The 14,953-nt window shown below is 38.5% G+C and overlaps 1 protein-coding gene across 4 annotated transcripts in view; it reads right to left on the bottom strand.

Annotated features, from left to right (window-relative positions):
* Positions 1–1,934: 1,934 nt before the first annotated feature.
* Positions 1,935–14,953, bottom strand: part of tln2a (talin 2a) — a 112,941-nt gene continuing 99,922 nt past the window's right edge. Inside the window, exons 45-57 of one of the 4 annotated variants that reach the window (XM_030719236.1) lie at positions 14,104–14,270; positions 13,197–13,380; positions 12,897–13,022; positions 11,618–11,734; positions 11,255–11,440; positions 10,834–10,941; positions 10,590–10,695; positions 10,314–10,319; positions 9,791–9,915; positions 5,762–5,950; positions 5,485–5,667; positions 5,192–5,317; positions 1,935–4,638 (exon numbers count right to left, since the gene is read on the bottom strand). In XM_030719236.1, the coding sequence (XP_030575096.1) occupies positions 4,510–4,638; positions 5,192–5,317; positions 5,485–5,667; positions 5,762–5,950; positions 9,791–9,915; positions 10,314–10,319; positions 10,590–10,695; positions 10,834–10,941; positions 11,255–11,440; positions 11,618–11,734; positions 12,897–13,022; positions 13,197–13,380; positions 14,104–14,270 (1,752 nt within the window). In that variant the 3' untranslated portion in view covers positions 1,935–4,509. The remainder of the gene's footprint in view (positions 4,639–5,191; positions 5,318–5,484; positions 5,668–5,761; positions 5,951–9,790; positions 9,916–10,313; positions 10,320–10,589; positions 10,696–10,833; positions 10,942–11,254; positions 11,441–11,617; positions 11,735–12,896; positions 13,023–13,196; positions 13,381–14,103; positions 14,271–14,953) is intronic. The other 3 variants (XM_030719253.1, XM_030719246.1, XM_030719260.1) reach the window with 3 other exon arrangements.

The following is a 14,953-nucleotide window of genomic DNA, read 5'->3' as shown; positions in this document are numbered from 1 at the left end:
CAAATCAGACCCACTGTTAACGGGAACGTTTTAGCAGTCACACGGATTTAGATTTCTGTCAGATGGAAAAGCACATGAGGCATTAAAAGCTGATTTCATAAGAAAATGTCAGAAAAAAGGACTGAGGGGTTTTTAAACAGTGCCAGGAGCAGCTGTGCCACTGTAATTGACATTGCCTCCTTAAATTTTAGTGCTGGACAAATTTAGCATGGGCCTCAGTTTATTGCCCGGACTCAATATAGCGTCAGGTTTAGTGCTGACTCTGAAATACCAACTTGTCCCGACACTATACTGACACAGACACTTAAAGAGACCTTGTTTGCTCGCAAGAATTCACCTCTCTTGTTGTTCACTCAGACTAGAGCAGTTTCACGTTCTGCAGCTCAAACGTCACACATGGATGCAACAGACATGATGAATCTGATGTTCTGCGTTATCAGCAGTCTGTTAAATTCAGTTTCCTGTAAATCTGATATGCCAACATAAAAGTCTCAAAGTCATCTATAAACTGCTGGTAATAAATTTCTGGTAGAGTCCCTATATAGTGTGATACTGAATCTCATTTTAAGTACAGACTAAAATGGGTTCCTAACATGCAGGATTATAAAATGCATGGTCAAATTTGAATGGGATGTATTTAATTAGAAATTATTATTATTAATGCCCAGAAAGTATTCCAAGCTTCATTCATTTTTAGATTGTGTTTCTGGTAGTTTAGTTTCTTTTTACCATTAATATTATAGTTTACAACTGAAACTAAAACAAACGTTGGCCCATAAAGCATTTTTTTCATAATGCAAATGCTTCTCTATTGTTATTGAACCACCTTTAACCAGCCAGATGATACAGATCCAGAACAGTTTACAAAATACATTTAAATTTCTCCTCACTTAAAGCCCAGATGGATCGTTTCTTAGGACAGATTTTGGTGTCAGTGGTCTTGAGGAAGCTGCATTGTCACATTACCATAGAAAAATATTTATTTTGAATGTGAATTTGTAGCACTAAGGTTAGGTTAATTCTAAATATTCTTTCTTTTTATTTATAAGCAATATTGAAGTTAAGATTTTAGAAGTTAAGTGAGTAACCCTGCATGGTGTAATAATCTCTCGTGCTCTCTGAACATCCCTGCACGCTCCCATTAATAGTGGAGTTTATTTATACATTTATAGTTTATGCATGACCTCAAAATAAGCAGGCACCTTCTGCAGTAATATGAAGAGAGTGCTTTTTTTCTAGCATGTGCCTTTTTTGATCTATAAATTCTTATAACATCACATGCAGATTTTAATTTTCATAGATCTCTCCCAAGGATAGTTTTCCTGCAGTTTAACATTTTCCAGGGGGATGTAATTTATTTATTTTTTTAATCCTGGAAAAGTTTTCAAAACCCTGTTTTAAAAGTAGTTTCCCCAACAGTGGTGGCAGCTAAAAAGAACAATACAAATTCATTTGTGCTTTGCTAAAGACAGTAATTTATACTTTAAGTAGAAAAAGAATAAATAAATCAAAGCTGAGAAAATCTTTTTAAAAAATTACAATGTAGATCTAAAATTTATTTTAAAAATATTCATTTTAAAAAGTGAGAATGGCCTCACCTTGCCATGAAACTGCTTGTCATTCAGTTGCCCCATTAATGAAAGTCTGCACATACAGTCACATACTGACTGTTTGATTTAAAATACACCGTGATGCAACACAGAGGCAAAATTACAAAACATGTTCCACTGTCCAGAAATAACCACAACGCGACTCTTCTTTACATTGAAATGCTTTATTTTCAGTGAATACAAAAAATAGTTTTTATAGAGGGCAGATAAATATCTTTTCTATTGTACGTTATCATTCATTTACTGTAGCGAATTCCTAATTTATTTTTATTTCATTTCTGTTTTTTTGTTTTTTTTTTGGGGGGGGGGGGGGGGGGGGGGGGGTTTGAGAACAAAACACACAGAACACTTCAATTATTCCACAGCATTAAAATGCATCACAATATCTTAATGGTGACATATATATTGAAATGTTCTTATCACGTGTTTCTTTCATAGTCTTAAAAGCGTAAGGGGAAAAAAAGCCCACCTGTAAAATTTCAGTGACTTCATAACACACAAAGCAGGTAACAGGCTCGTGTCCAGTCTGTCATCATTTAGAAGCACTGTGGTACATGCCCATGGAATGCAGTACAAAAATGTGTTCATATGTGTAATATACATATACAGTATCTACAGTATACTGATAGTACATTTTAAACAGCGACACATTTATCTGACTGGCAGAGTGTTCCTCCGTCATCCCTAAAAGGCCTTGCATGTGGCAGAGAGGAAAATAAAGGGGGTGCAGTTGGTTTTAGCACTTAGAGGAACCGTATGTTAGCAAGTGGGAGAACGAATGTAAAAAAAAACCCACAGACATGAACCTACATTTTCAAACAAATGTGTCCAGTACCTTCTATTGACCACTGAGATGAAGCTGTCACTTAAGCAGACCAAACAGTGTATGGGCTACGGACTAAGGCACTAATAAAAACACTACAGACTTGACTGATAAAGCAGTGAACCCACCCTCGCTTCTCATGCTCACGCACAAAACAAAAACAACCCCCAGAAACTTAAAGGTGACGGTCTGTCTTTAGCGCTTCGCTGTGGTATGCTGTCCTCATGCAGAGGTCTGAATCAGTCTGCATTCAAAGTACAAAGTCATGCGTTTTCACAGCAGGACCTATTCTTACAATCTACTGTAGTTTAATATTGAAAACACAGCCCAAATAGTGAGACAAGTAATCAAAACACATTACAAACAAAAGGTTCTTCTATTGCAGTGAGTAGCATATTCAGTAACGCAGCACAGAACATCCAGAAAAAAAAAAAACCTTCTGACACTTCACTTTTAATTCACTTAAGTTAGATTTTTTTTTTTTTTAGCTTATTGCCAAGTTACTTTCAGATTCTGAATTTTGTTGTTTCCTGAATTTACAGATTTGGAGATGAATACAATCAGTCCCTGGCAGTGATTGAATATTGCTGGAAAACTGACTAATTTATCTCAAAAAGTTGGGATAGAAATATATCAACATATAAGGGCAAAATACATTTGTTGAGACCAATACTCATCAGGAAAAAGTGCATGCATAGAATTGGCACTGCACAGCATTCAGCTAATTCAAGAGGTCCGTGGCATCTGTTCATTTATTCAAAACATGCATGATGTAGGAGTCAATTGACCTGCAGGGTTACGCAAACTTTTCACTCTGTACTGACACTAAAATAAGCATTCTGTGTTATTACTTTAAGTTTGCATGGCAGAAGGGAAGCCAATACTGCCCCCTAAAGCACCATCCATCTTATTGCATCATGATCATATTCTGTTTATACTGTATCCAGGTCTCAATACCTGAAATTACAAATAATAAAAAACATTTTTTGAGGGTCTTTGAAAAGATCTGATATCTTGCCAGGAAGCCACCCAAGACTCTGCTAGTGGTAATAACTAAACAAGACTATTTCTGACCCTGAAAGAGACCCCACTCCTCTAAATTATTCAGGAGTAATAAATATCCATTTCATGGTAATATGTCCTGCGTAGGAAAGCATTTACATGGTAAAATAATGAGGAACATTCTATTTGAGTCTTAGAGGCTGCACATGAGGTCCTATATCCAAGGGTTGTGAAAAACATGTAGAATTTATTGCAAATTGCAAAGATGTTTTGCACACAGAGCAAACAAAGAGAATAAAAAAATGACTAGACAGAAAGCAAAGATGGTTTTTACTATAACTGTCTACATCAAGAGAAGATTTCCAGAAACACTTTCATTGCTGAAATGGTCCAAGAAACACCAATAAGCAAAATCTGACCTTCCAACATATTAGGGTTCATGGCCACTGAATTAAAGTCAAGTCATGCCACAGTGATTTACGTGATTCAGACAGACATTAAGGTGCCAGATTGGGGTATATAGGCAAACATTCACACAATATCAGCATACCAAGCAGAAATGTTTTTGCTTTCAGGGTGTCATTGCAGTTAAATGGCTATGTGACGTGAACAGCAATACAATCAGTTCTTCATTTTAAAGTTTATGCACAAGAGCTGCAAATTGTTAAACATAAGAAAATGGGGCTTAGGAACAAACGTAAGAGCACATGTGCTGTTTGAACCAAGCATGTCACATTCTGGTTTAGATCACATCAGTTGAAGTAGTTATGCCATACATTAGGACGTGAAGAAGCTCTTCAGCCGATCACCACAATCTTTTTGTTGTTTTCACAAAGTAGTCAGTTTCACGTAGTAGTTTTCGAAACATGCTCACTGATGATGATTACATGTTGTGCGGTCAACAGTGTTCACTGCAGACCCGGGTTTGTTAATCAGTCTCAATATATTTGAATTCACTGTAAGACACACATCTGTCCAGGTGTGCCATTAGAAGGATACAAATTTGCACCCAACAACAGATGTGCTCTTCACACTGGTGTAAGCGTATGCAGCAGCAAAGGTGAGGCTGATTAACTAGTTGCTGTCCTCTCGCAATTCGCTGGGCAGGAACTTGTACTGCTGCTGCCTGATCTGGGCCAGTTTCTTTCTGGCTTCTTCCAGCTCTCTCTCCTTCCTCAGCATCTCTTCCTGGGCTGCGATGATCTACACAGACAGTGAGGAAACCTTATACATCAGAGCATTTATCATTTTAACTATTTTTAATACATACACATTCCAAAATTTGCCAAATTGTTGTAATATGATCCCAATTTTTTAGAAAATTAACAACCTCTTTGTCATTCCTCAGTGTTTCTATGGCTGGTGTTTCTGTGTGTTTCTGTGTATACAGTCTGACTGTAGATATGTGGGAATGCGCTTGTATTAAACAACAGGGCATTTGAATTATGAGTATTGGCTGAAGGAGACAAATCGTTTATGAGAAAAGTGACAAGATGAAATTAAGAAGTGTTGGATGCATACAAGTGCTGATTATGCTGCTGCATTGCAATCTTTGTCATTAAACAGATCTGTCACATTAACCAAGAGTGTGTCCATGGTGCTTGAAGATGTGCAAGCTAGTGGAGGTGGAGGTTTTAGAGGCCTGGGACAGATTTAGTTAACATTAAAGCTGATATTGCACCAGAGTCAACTGAAAAAACAAATCTTAAAGTAACAGAAGCTTGCTTCAAAATTAAATGCTGCTTTAAAGCATTACCTGCGCTATTCCACCTACGAACTTTGTCTTGACCACCACGTTGTCTTCATCTGCTTTTTCAAATGCTGCTTTCTGGGCTGCCCGCACCAAATTGTCTGATGCCTTCTTCACTGCATTTCCAGCATGCTACAAGATTTTTTAAAAAAAAGAAAAAAGTATTGAGTACATTATGGGCTACAGCATTCCCAAAGACTCTAGGATTTTCTTGCTGGGACTCTTATCTGGTGCTGCAATCCCAAAAGACGACAACTATCTTTTTAAAATTCTGACTGTCGCCTGCAAAAAGTATTTACCTGCAGTCTCCTCATGGCCTCAGAGTCCTGGTCAGCCTTCACCTTACAGGCCACCAGCAGCTGGGCAGTGGAGGCTGCCACCTGTTTGGCTGAGGAGATGAGTTTCTCCTCACTGGCGTGACCCTGCACGGAGGCGTTTGCTGCCTCACACAGGTTGCTAGTTGCTGCTGCTACCATACGTGCCTGGTTAAAACAAATAAATAAATAACTCAAAAAGTTAATTTGCGACAAAATGGCAGATGTGATTGTAACCTATGTAAAACAATACAGGACTTACAGCAGAGATCAACCCCTGGGACCACTGTCCATCATCCAGAGCATTGGCAGGGACGGAGCCCACCTTTCCCTGAGCTACCAGCTCTCTCTGGGCAGCTGAGGCCGATTTAACCAAAGCGCTGGTTGCTGCAGCAATGGATTTAGCTGCCTCCAGGATCTGCTCCTCAAAGTTCAGCGTCTCGTCCGCCTGCTGAGGTGGGAGAGAACCAGTCAAATGATTAAGCCTTTTGCCAGGGTGAAATTTAAATAAAAATCAGAGTTGATTAATCCTTTACTCAACCTGAAGAATTTTACAAGTCACATTTCACTGAAAATACATTTACTGCCATTCATTACTCCATTAAATAACATTTAACTCATTCTGTATGCACATTTTTACAGAGGGGTTTGTTTTTAAATGGAAAAAAGCTGCATCTGATTGATCACTCCCCCCACCCCACCCCCCACCCCACCCCACCCCAGGGTTGGCACAGTTGGTAAGAGAAACAATGATGTTGCGGCCAGATACAAAGCCTCTTCTCAAGCTGCAACAGCTGATAAGGAGCTACATACAACAACAACAAAAAGCAAGACTATATAAAATATCCTATCATACTCTTGTCTGCTTGTTATAACACACACACACAAACACATTCACACCACATGTCTGTAGACAGAGCGGGACACTGTAGGAATATGTTTGATATATAGTTGGGACTGAATAACAACCTAATATATCAAACATATCAGACAGAGCCCTGCAGAGAAGGCCTCCGGTGGTGGGGGCACGCAGGGAGGGAAGAGGGAGGGCAGGGGATTAACTGGGAGCTAGAAGACATAGACTGGGACAGGCTTAAGCTAGAACTAACATGAACTAACATGGATGGATGAGTGGCTAGATGGGTGGAGGAGGAGTGGGATGAAGAGGAGGAGTAAACACAGTAAACATGGTGGTGTTGATAAATGCAATGTGAATGAATATTATGTACAGTATTGTGGGTTTTAGTGAGTTTTTCAAACCAACTGTCAGCTACAGAGTTCAGATTAACAGTTAAAACCTAGTTGAACATGAATATGCAATAAACTGGGTAGAAGGTGAATATATATATATATATAGATAAATTTATATATATACACACACTCACACACACTCACACACACACACACACACACATACAGCACTATGCAAAAGTCTTGAGCTATCCTTCATTTCTTTATAACTTGCAAAGAAAACAGAAATGTGTGCAATGATTAATTGAATTGTGTAGTTTGCACAATTCTAATGAGCTTCAAAGCCAATATTTGGTATGAACACTGTTATTCTTCAACACAGCCTGAACTCTGCGAGGCAGCGTTCTTGTAATTTCTTTAAGTAGTTTTCAGGAATAGTTCTCCAGACTTCCTGAAGGACATTCAAAACTCTTCTTTGGATCTTGGCTGCCTTTGTTCCATTCTCTCTCAGGATGATCCCACAATTCTTCAATAATGTTGAGGTCTGGGATCTGAGGAGGCCAATCCAGGACTGATAGTGTTCCAAGGTGTGTTTTTCTATTCAGGTATGCCTTTACTGCATTGGTAATATTTGGAATCATTGTCATACTAAAAAAATAAATGGTTGCCAATCAGATGCTTTCAAATGCTATTGCATGATGGATCAAAATTCTGCGCTCATAATTACATCAGTTTGGCAAGATCCCCAACACCACTGGCCAAAATGCAGCCAGTGGCTCCACTGTAGTTTACAGATGTCTGTGAACACTCACTGTTGTACCTCTCTCCTGACCTCTGTACATATTGACCAAACCATTTCAAATCTAGATTCATGCGTCCACAAGACCTGTTGCCACTGATTTTCAGTCCAGTTCTTGTGTAATCTGGCATACCTTTCTCCTGTTGCCTTCAGAATGGCTTCTTGACAGCCACTGAAACCATTTCTGATGAGATTTTGGTGAACAGCAGATGGATTAACTGAAGGCCCAGATGCATCTCTCAGGTCCTTGCTGGATTTTTTTTCAATTTCTTAAGGACATGACTTTCAGATACTGTTCATCTGCTGTTGAGTTTTTTTTTTTGTTTGTTTTTTTAAGACCTGCCACTTTTTTCCTCCTCTTGTCCAGTTTCCTCAAATTTTTTTTCAGGACCCACTGCACACCATGTTGAGACATGCCAAGTTTTTGGCTAATAGCTCTTTGGAAATCACCTTGTTGGTGCAAAAATACTATTTTATGGCTGTCAGACTGTGTTATATTAGGTACTTTTTGTAGATTTAATTAAAGAAATGGGAAGAAATTAGTTATTTTGTGACAGGCTGACAGTAAAAAAGCATCTAAAGATACTATTCAAATTAGTTCTTTGCTAAGTTGTCTATTATGTGTAGACACAGCACTGGTTCACGCCATTTTTAATGCTCGTATGATTCATAGGTCAGCGTTAAGTGACTTAACAAACAAGCGCAAAAAAAAAAACTATCTGAAAATGGTCAGGTACACAGAATCAACTGAAAATGAGTGAAAAATCAGCCATTGTCCAAAGAAAAAATTTGAAAGCCTGGAGAACTATGGCTCAAGACACCTTTTAAAAAAGTTACAAGAAAGTCTGGCCCCTTGAAGCAAAAAATATAAAGTAATGAAGGGTGGTTTAAGACTTTTGCACAATACTGTACACAATATAGTTTGACAGGACAAGCAACAGAGCACCCTTTCAGTAATGTCACAAAAACAAAATGTCCCATTTTGTTACCGTAAAAATGCTCCTTGTATAACTCCCAATAATAACACTGAAACTTAAATATAAACCACATAAACAGATATCGACAGACAGGCACAGGCACTGATTAGGGAATACTTCAAAGTATTACTACTACTACTAAAGCTACAGTGCTGTATACATTGTGCAGTCCAAAGATGAAAATAAGAAGTCATATCTAAAAGGCAACAAATCACTTGACAGTTGCAAAGATGACCAGTAATCTTAAAAGGTAAAATATTTGGTACTCAGATCAAATGGGACTTTTTAAAGGATAAAGACAAAGCTAAGAATTCCAATCTTATTACACACAGTTCAACAACGTAACTAATTACTAATCATACCTATATTTGATACTTCTACTTCAAGGGCATTAGAATACATTTTAAGTCCATTACCTGACAGCCAGAGGCACTATACTTTAGATTAAATAAACTTATACATGCCCATGCTACAGCACTGTTTGGATTTTAGTCTGCTGTTAGGTGGTTGCTAGGCAACATGAGGGCCTCATAATATCATGGATAATTCATAATGCATAATTCAAGTGTTGTGGATCTAAATGATACATTACTGTTGTGAAATTAAACAGATACTATGCTTTTATAAAGGTGTTGTAGGTGCATAAATGCGATCATCTGAGTCATTTTGGGCAGCTGGTAGGTGGCTGCTAGGCATCATGATGAGGTCATAATATGTGGCATAGGACCTGCACCTGTGTGCCAAGTTTGGTTGCTCAACTCCTGACTGCATAGGAGGAGTTTGTGGACAGAGAGTTCTTGAGTATTACAGTGAGATTATCAATCACATAACTGTCACATATCATATCAGACGCCTCTTGTGACTCTTTGCAGAGGACCCGTCCCTGTTGGTAACCACTAAAGTCTAACCACATAAACAGTTAAATTATACCCACACACTGATGTATATGAACAACAATAACGTTTTAATAGTCTAGTTTTTACATTTGACAGGCAATACATGTGTATTCTTACTTTTAATTGCATTGCTGTGTTGATACTTGTATTTGAAATTTTGAAATCAGACGTTTTACTTGTAATTGAGTATTTCTATCATCATATCATCTATTAGGTAGAAATAGTGTTTTATGAGTCATAACTTGCTTCAGTGCCATCTTTCATGATGAATACATCTTTAAAAACAGCATCCTAAAAGCTTTAAACTGAAGAGGGAAAAAAAAAAGAAAAATGACCTTTTCACAGTTCCCTTCTAGCTCATTTAAACACTACAGTGACATCATTATCTCCTTCACCTCTTCACTCAGTTTTCCGTCATATTCACTCACCTTTGGCTTAGCTCGGGGTTTGAGTTGCTCGAGCTTCTTAGCTGCTGCTTCGATGGACGCCGCAGCTCCGAGGAGCTCCGTCTCTGCAATCACTGTTGGATCCTCAGGATCCACCCACTCTGAACCTGAGGCAGGCAGGCACACGCATATTCATAAGATTTTAATTTGAAAATCGGATATTATTAATGCTTCACAAAGCAGTGTGCCGACCAAACATGCTTCACACTGTGAGCCAAAGAAAACAAGTACACTGTGACTCCACACAGAAAAGTGTGCCATGTATCTTTACATCCCATGCATAGATGACAATAAACCATTGTTCACTGCAATGAAGATGGAGTGATTTCTTTGAAATGAGATGGAGCATAAAAGAAAGCATGATGGATGGAGCAGATGGATGTAACTGCGAAGCCTGAGAGCAGCTGGATTTGATGAGATTAAATAAAAACTGATATTAGTGCTAAGGAGAGAAATTATTTAAGAGCTCAAAACTGGCACAGTACAGAAAACAACCCTAACTTACCTCCATCTGTAGCAAGAGAAGGAGGACAGGAATATTAACAAATGTTTAAAATAAAGAAATATTTTCCTTTTTCTGTTACGTGAGCTTTTTTAAAAACATTCTCCTATAGAAGCACAGCGTCCTACTACTAACAAAATAATATTGGTTGGAAGCTTTATTAGTAAGTAAATAAAAGCTTTCAATTACGGATATTAATTTGAGTTTATTGCATGACACTTTAAAAGGAGTTCATGTGTAATGTGGTGATGTGTGACTTGTGTCTTTTTGTGCCATTACCTTTCATGGCCTCAGCGGTCTGGATGAGCTCTGTGACCGCTCCTGCCACTCGCTTGGAGCAAGCTGCCAGATGCTGCTTCTGCTCTGCAATGGGCTTCTGCAGGACCTATATAAAGACACATGAGTACTGTTACATTAGTGGATGCTCAGCGTAAACAAGCTCAAAAAAGTCAAATAATGAGATCACGTATGTGCAAGTAAGCTCTCTCTCTAAAGAGACTTGCTGCTACAATGTTCAACCTACCAGCAGTACTTGTTCTAGCAGGTCAATGTATGCAGTTGTACACTCTGCTCCAAACATCAGTGCTCTGTTCTTCACCTCTTCACTGACCTCAGGATGGTAGGCTGCTTGCTGAAAGACACAAACAAACATATGTGTGGGTATGACATTTGAGAGGCAGAGTGAGAATCAGAATTTTGGACCCTGAATTGGATAGAAGAAAATGAATGAATGAATGAATGAATGAATTGATGGGATGTGAAATGGCCAAAAAGGAAACTGGAAAGTGGTGCTGAGAAGAAAGGCCATGCTTAGCCTGCTGTTACCACAACCAAATTCAGATAAGTGGGAAATAACAGGTGAATGGATGGATGTCGCCTTTTTTTTAAATACACCAATATAACATAATTTAAACATTTATGACTTGTTTGTGCAGAAAGAGCACCTTGCAGGTAGTGAGCATGTCTGAAATGGCTTTGCGGCTGACGTTGGCAGTGTGGATGATGTCCTCCTGTCGGGCAGAGTTCCCTGCAGCCACCGCTTTAGCAGTTGCCATGGTGATTCCCTTAGTCATGCGAATGAACTCCTCAGGTGTGGTTGTCTTGTTGGGAGCGTCCTTGCATTGAAACACCTGCCAACATTTAACAGAGTGCACAAATGTAATTGAGAGAACAATAAAAACAATAACTCCTCTAAATATGTTTACTGTGTCAGCCACCCAACATTTTCACTAATTTACAAAAATATTACTCATCATAATTTGGCATTGTGACGCCACACTACTACTGTCTAACAGTCATGTCCTTACCGACATTTCCTGTTTAATACACTCGATTGTTGCCTCCAGCGCTCTGGTACCACGAGTAGCTTCGTCCTCCACAGCTTTGACAGTCTTTAGCAGGGACGTCACATTTGTCACCATCACCTGCAAAAAAAAAAAAAAAAATACAGAACACAGAGTTCAGCCACATCCAAGTTTTGAATTAGAAACAAAAAAATGGCTGGCATGCTAAAACATGTAAGATAAGGAATAGTATTTAGGGTTTTTTTAATAATAATAATTAAAAAAAGAAAATTAATGGCTAAAATAACCAGATAAGACTGACTATTTTATTACGAATCAAGCAAATAAATATGTGCCTAATGAGGATATTTCAGCACACTGATGACACAGGTACAATCATATATGGGTGGCTCATACTTTCTCAGCCCATTACTTTCCAAGTATAGCTTGAACCTGTTTAATTCAGGGTAACATTTCTAATTATCTGTAATGTTGCACTTATTTTGGAACAACGAGAGACTATAAACACAGAACTGTCACAGTCAGCTGTAATATGCCATAATGAACGATAGGGGGCACACAGTCCCCATAAAGGAAAAACTGTAGCCCTCCAGACTCAAAGCTAAAATCTTAGAAATGCTTTACCAGATTTTTTTTTTCTTCCACCTCAGGTCCTAAAATTGTATGTGATGCATGTCATGATCATCTGAAAGACTCCATGACACCGAGCTGTTGCTGACTGAGTACTGACATTTTTTTCAGGTTTCACAGCTTGAGGTGATAATGAGTAGTTAGTGTCATCTGGGAATTATGAACTGTGACTTTGAAAATTTACAGTGCATATGTGTCAGAACAAAGCACTAAGCATAGTTATTTTGGTTAGAAACACTCAAGTTTCTTACTATCCTGAACATCCTGTCCACTGTCATTACTAAGAGTTCAATTTAACTCTTGTGGGTGTTGTTACTGATTAATGACCGCGCCTGAAGAAGGGAAGGATGTCTGCTGTGCATACATACAGGATGTGGGATGGTGGAATTATTGTCATTAATTTAAACTGATGCCTGTTCCTGTGGATTTTCCATTTTCACAATCAGGGAATATGAATAATCATGATCAGTAAATGAGAAATATGAATATGAAGAAACCAACAAAAATCTGTTTGATTTTTGTTGAGAAACCATTTTTTATTTTTCTTGAGAAAAATTTAAAAAATTTCCAACATTCAGAATTCAGTATTCAAGCCCACTGGAGACCATTAAATTAGAGGACAGTTTCAGTACTTGCAGACTGATCTGCTCACCTTCGCAGCGCTCTTTAGTTGGTACATAGACGGATCATCGGCTGCCTTGCCAGCAGCACACTTGGTGGCACTAATGAGCTCACCGAGTGCCTTGGCCACATCTTTGACAGCATTTATCAGAACCACCTAGAGAAAGGACAGATAGACATAGACTAATCACCATACAGTCTAGGAAAGGGGGAAAAACTGAAAGGTTATTGCCATTCACAGCTCATAATTCCATAATTTCCCCTATTAAACAGGCACACTGAGTAAAGGACAAACAGAAATGAGGGGATTACAAACATGATAATGGTCAACCTGTGTCTCAGGGTCATCAGAGCCAATGCTGGCAGCACCCAATTTGACCACATCTGTGAGCTGGGTAATGGTCTTGGCAGAAGACTGAGCAGCCTGAGCCAACTTCTCCTGACCGGAAGCTGCGCCGGACACCAACATCTTTGTGTCCTCAACCAGAGCTTTAGCAGTCTTTAAAATGTTTTCCCTGAAACAGAAAAGGAGGCAGTAGATAAAGGAAAGATTAAAGAAGAAGAAAAAAAAAAAAAGGCAAGAAGATAGAAATATAATCAACTGTGTGTGAACTGCAGTGAAAAGGACGCACACTGGTGCACATCTCTTTTAATATCAAAGGCATTTCTTCATGAAAGCTTGTGCAAACACAAAAGGATGAGTAAGGTTATATAAATCATGTCAGTTATTTTTTTCTAAAACTGACAAAGGCAACAAGCAGCTGCAGAGTTTCTTCTATAATTCTGAGGTAGCTGTGTGAGATGATTTGAGATTAAGTGATTCTGTTTCCTTTCATCGTGTTCTAAGATGGCTTCTCTACACATCAATGATTCTTCAAAAAAAAAAAAAAAAAAAAGGGATCTACGCTGCGCTAAAATCTACACTAATTTTTGCTCATAGAACCAAATAATTCTACTTTGCTGTATTTTTCTTTACATTCTGTTATTTCACAGTGAAGGTGCTGCCTCAGAATGGAATCCTAAATGTGAGAGCAAGGACAATAAGATATGACACTCCCTGCATTTTTCAAAGTCTGTGGATAATTTATTGTTTCTAACAGCAGAGATTTCCTCCCCGTTCAGCAGTCAATATGTCACTCTGTCAGTCTGGGATGATAGATAACTAGAGGGCGGATTTTAGACTCCTGCTGGGTCTTGTAGTTATGTCTTGCGCTACTGGGTGCATTTCAAGCACTAACCTGTGGTCAGCAAAGGACTCTTCATTCTCTGCATTGAGTGTGCCTGCGGACGCAAACATTATTGTGGTATCCAAATCAGCAATGATACCAGACACTGCAGTGGCTGCTGTAATGCAAGCCTGAGTGCCCTTATTGCCTGCCTGTAGGGCTGAAAGCACCAAAGACACCTGGGGACATAAACAGACCATTAATCACACAGGTGAGGATGTGCAGAGGCAGAGATATTTTTCATATCTAGGCTGGGTTGGTAAATTTTATGATGCACATTAATAAGGACATACAAGTTTGGCAATTTGCAGTCAAGTAGTGTTACTCAGTCTGAGTACAGTTAAGTACACCTTTACTGGTTAAAACAGAGGAGAGCAAAAGAGCAACAAAAAAATTAAATTAAAAAACATCACGTTAGCACATTGCAACACACTTCACTCGCTCACTGAGATAAGTTTCTGTGAAAGTGCTTTCAAATATTTCCTTTCCTCACAGATGCCTGAGTGGCAGCAGAATTTATGTTTTATTTGGCATTTAAAAAAAAAAAGTCGCCACATTTGAATTATTAGAAATATCTGTGAGAAGTTCAGATATAAGAAAACGTGATATTAAAACACGACAAGTATGATGTGCAAAAGAATATACAAATGCTTGTAAAGTGTTATCTGTAAATGCTTTGGATTCCTATGACTAAACCACACATAGATAAAATTAATTACAGCCCACGCAAGCTAAATCACTTCATGTGAACTACACAGCTAAAAACAATTTTACTCTAACATTCAATTGAAGAACAACACTGAACAGAGTTCAGTGTGGAACACACCAGGCCAAGCAGAAAAACCTCCAGCCCAGAGATGAA

This window comes from Archocentrus centrarchus, chromosome 3 (assembly GCF_007364275.1).
Source record: "Archocentrus centrarchus isolate MPI-CPG fArcCen1 chromosome 3, fArcCen1, whole genome shotgun sequence".
In the NCBI taxonomy this organism is placed as follows: domain Eukaryota; kingdom Metazoa; phylum Chordata; class Actinopteri; order Cichliformes; family Cichlidae; genus Archocentrus; species Archocentrus centrarchus.
Note: the sequence above shows the minus strand (reverse complement) of the source record. Positions and strands in the feature narration are given on the sequence as shown.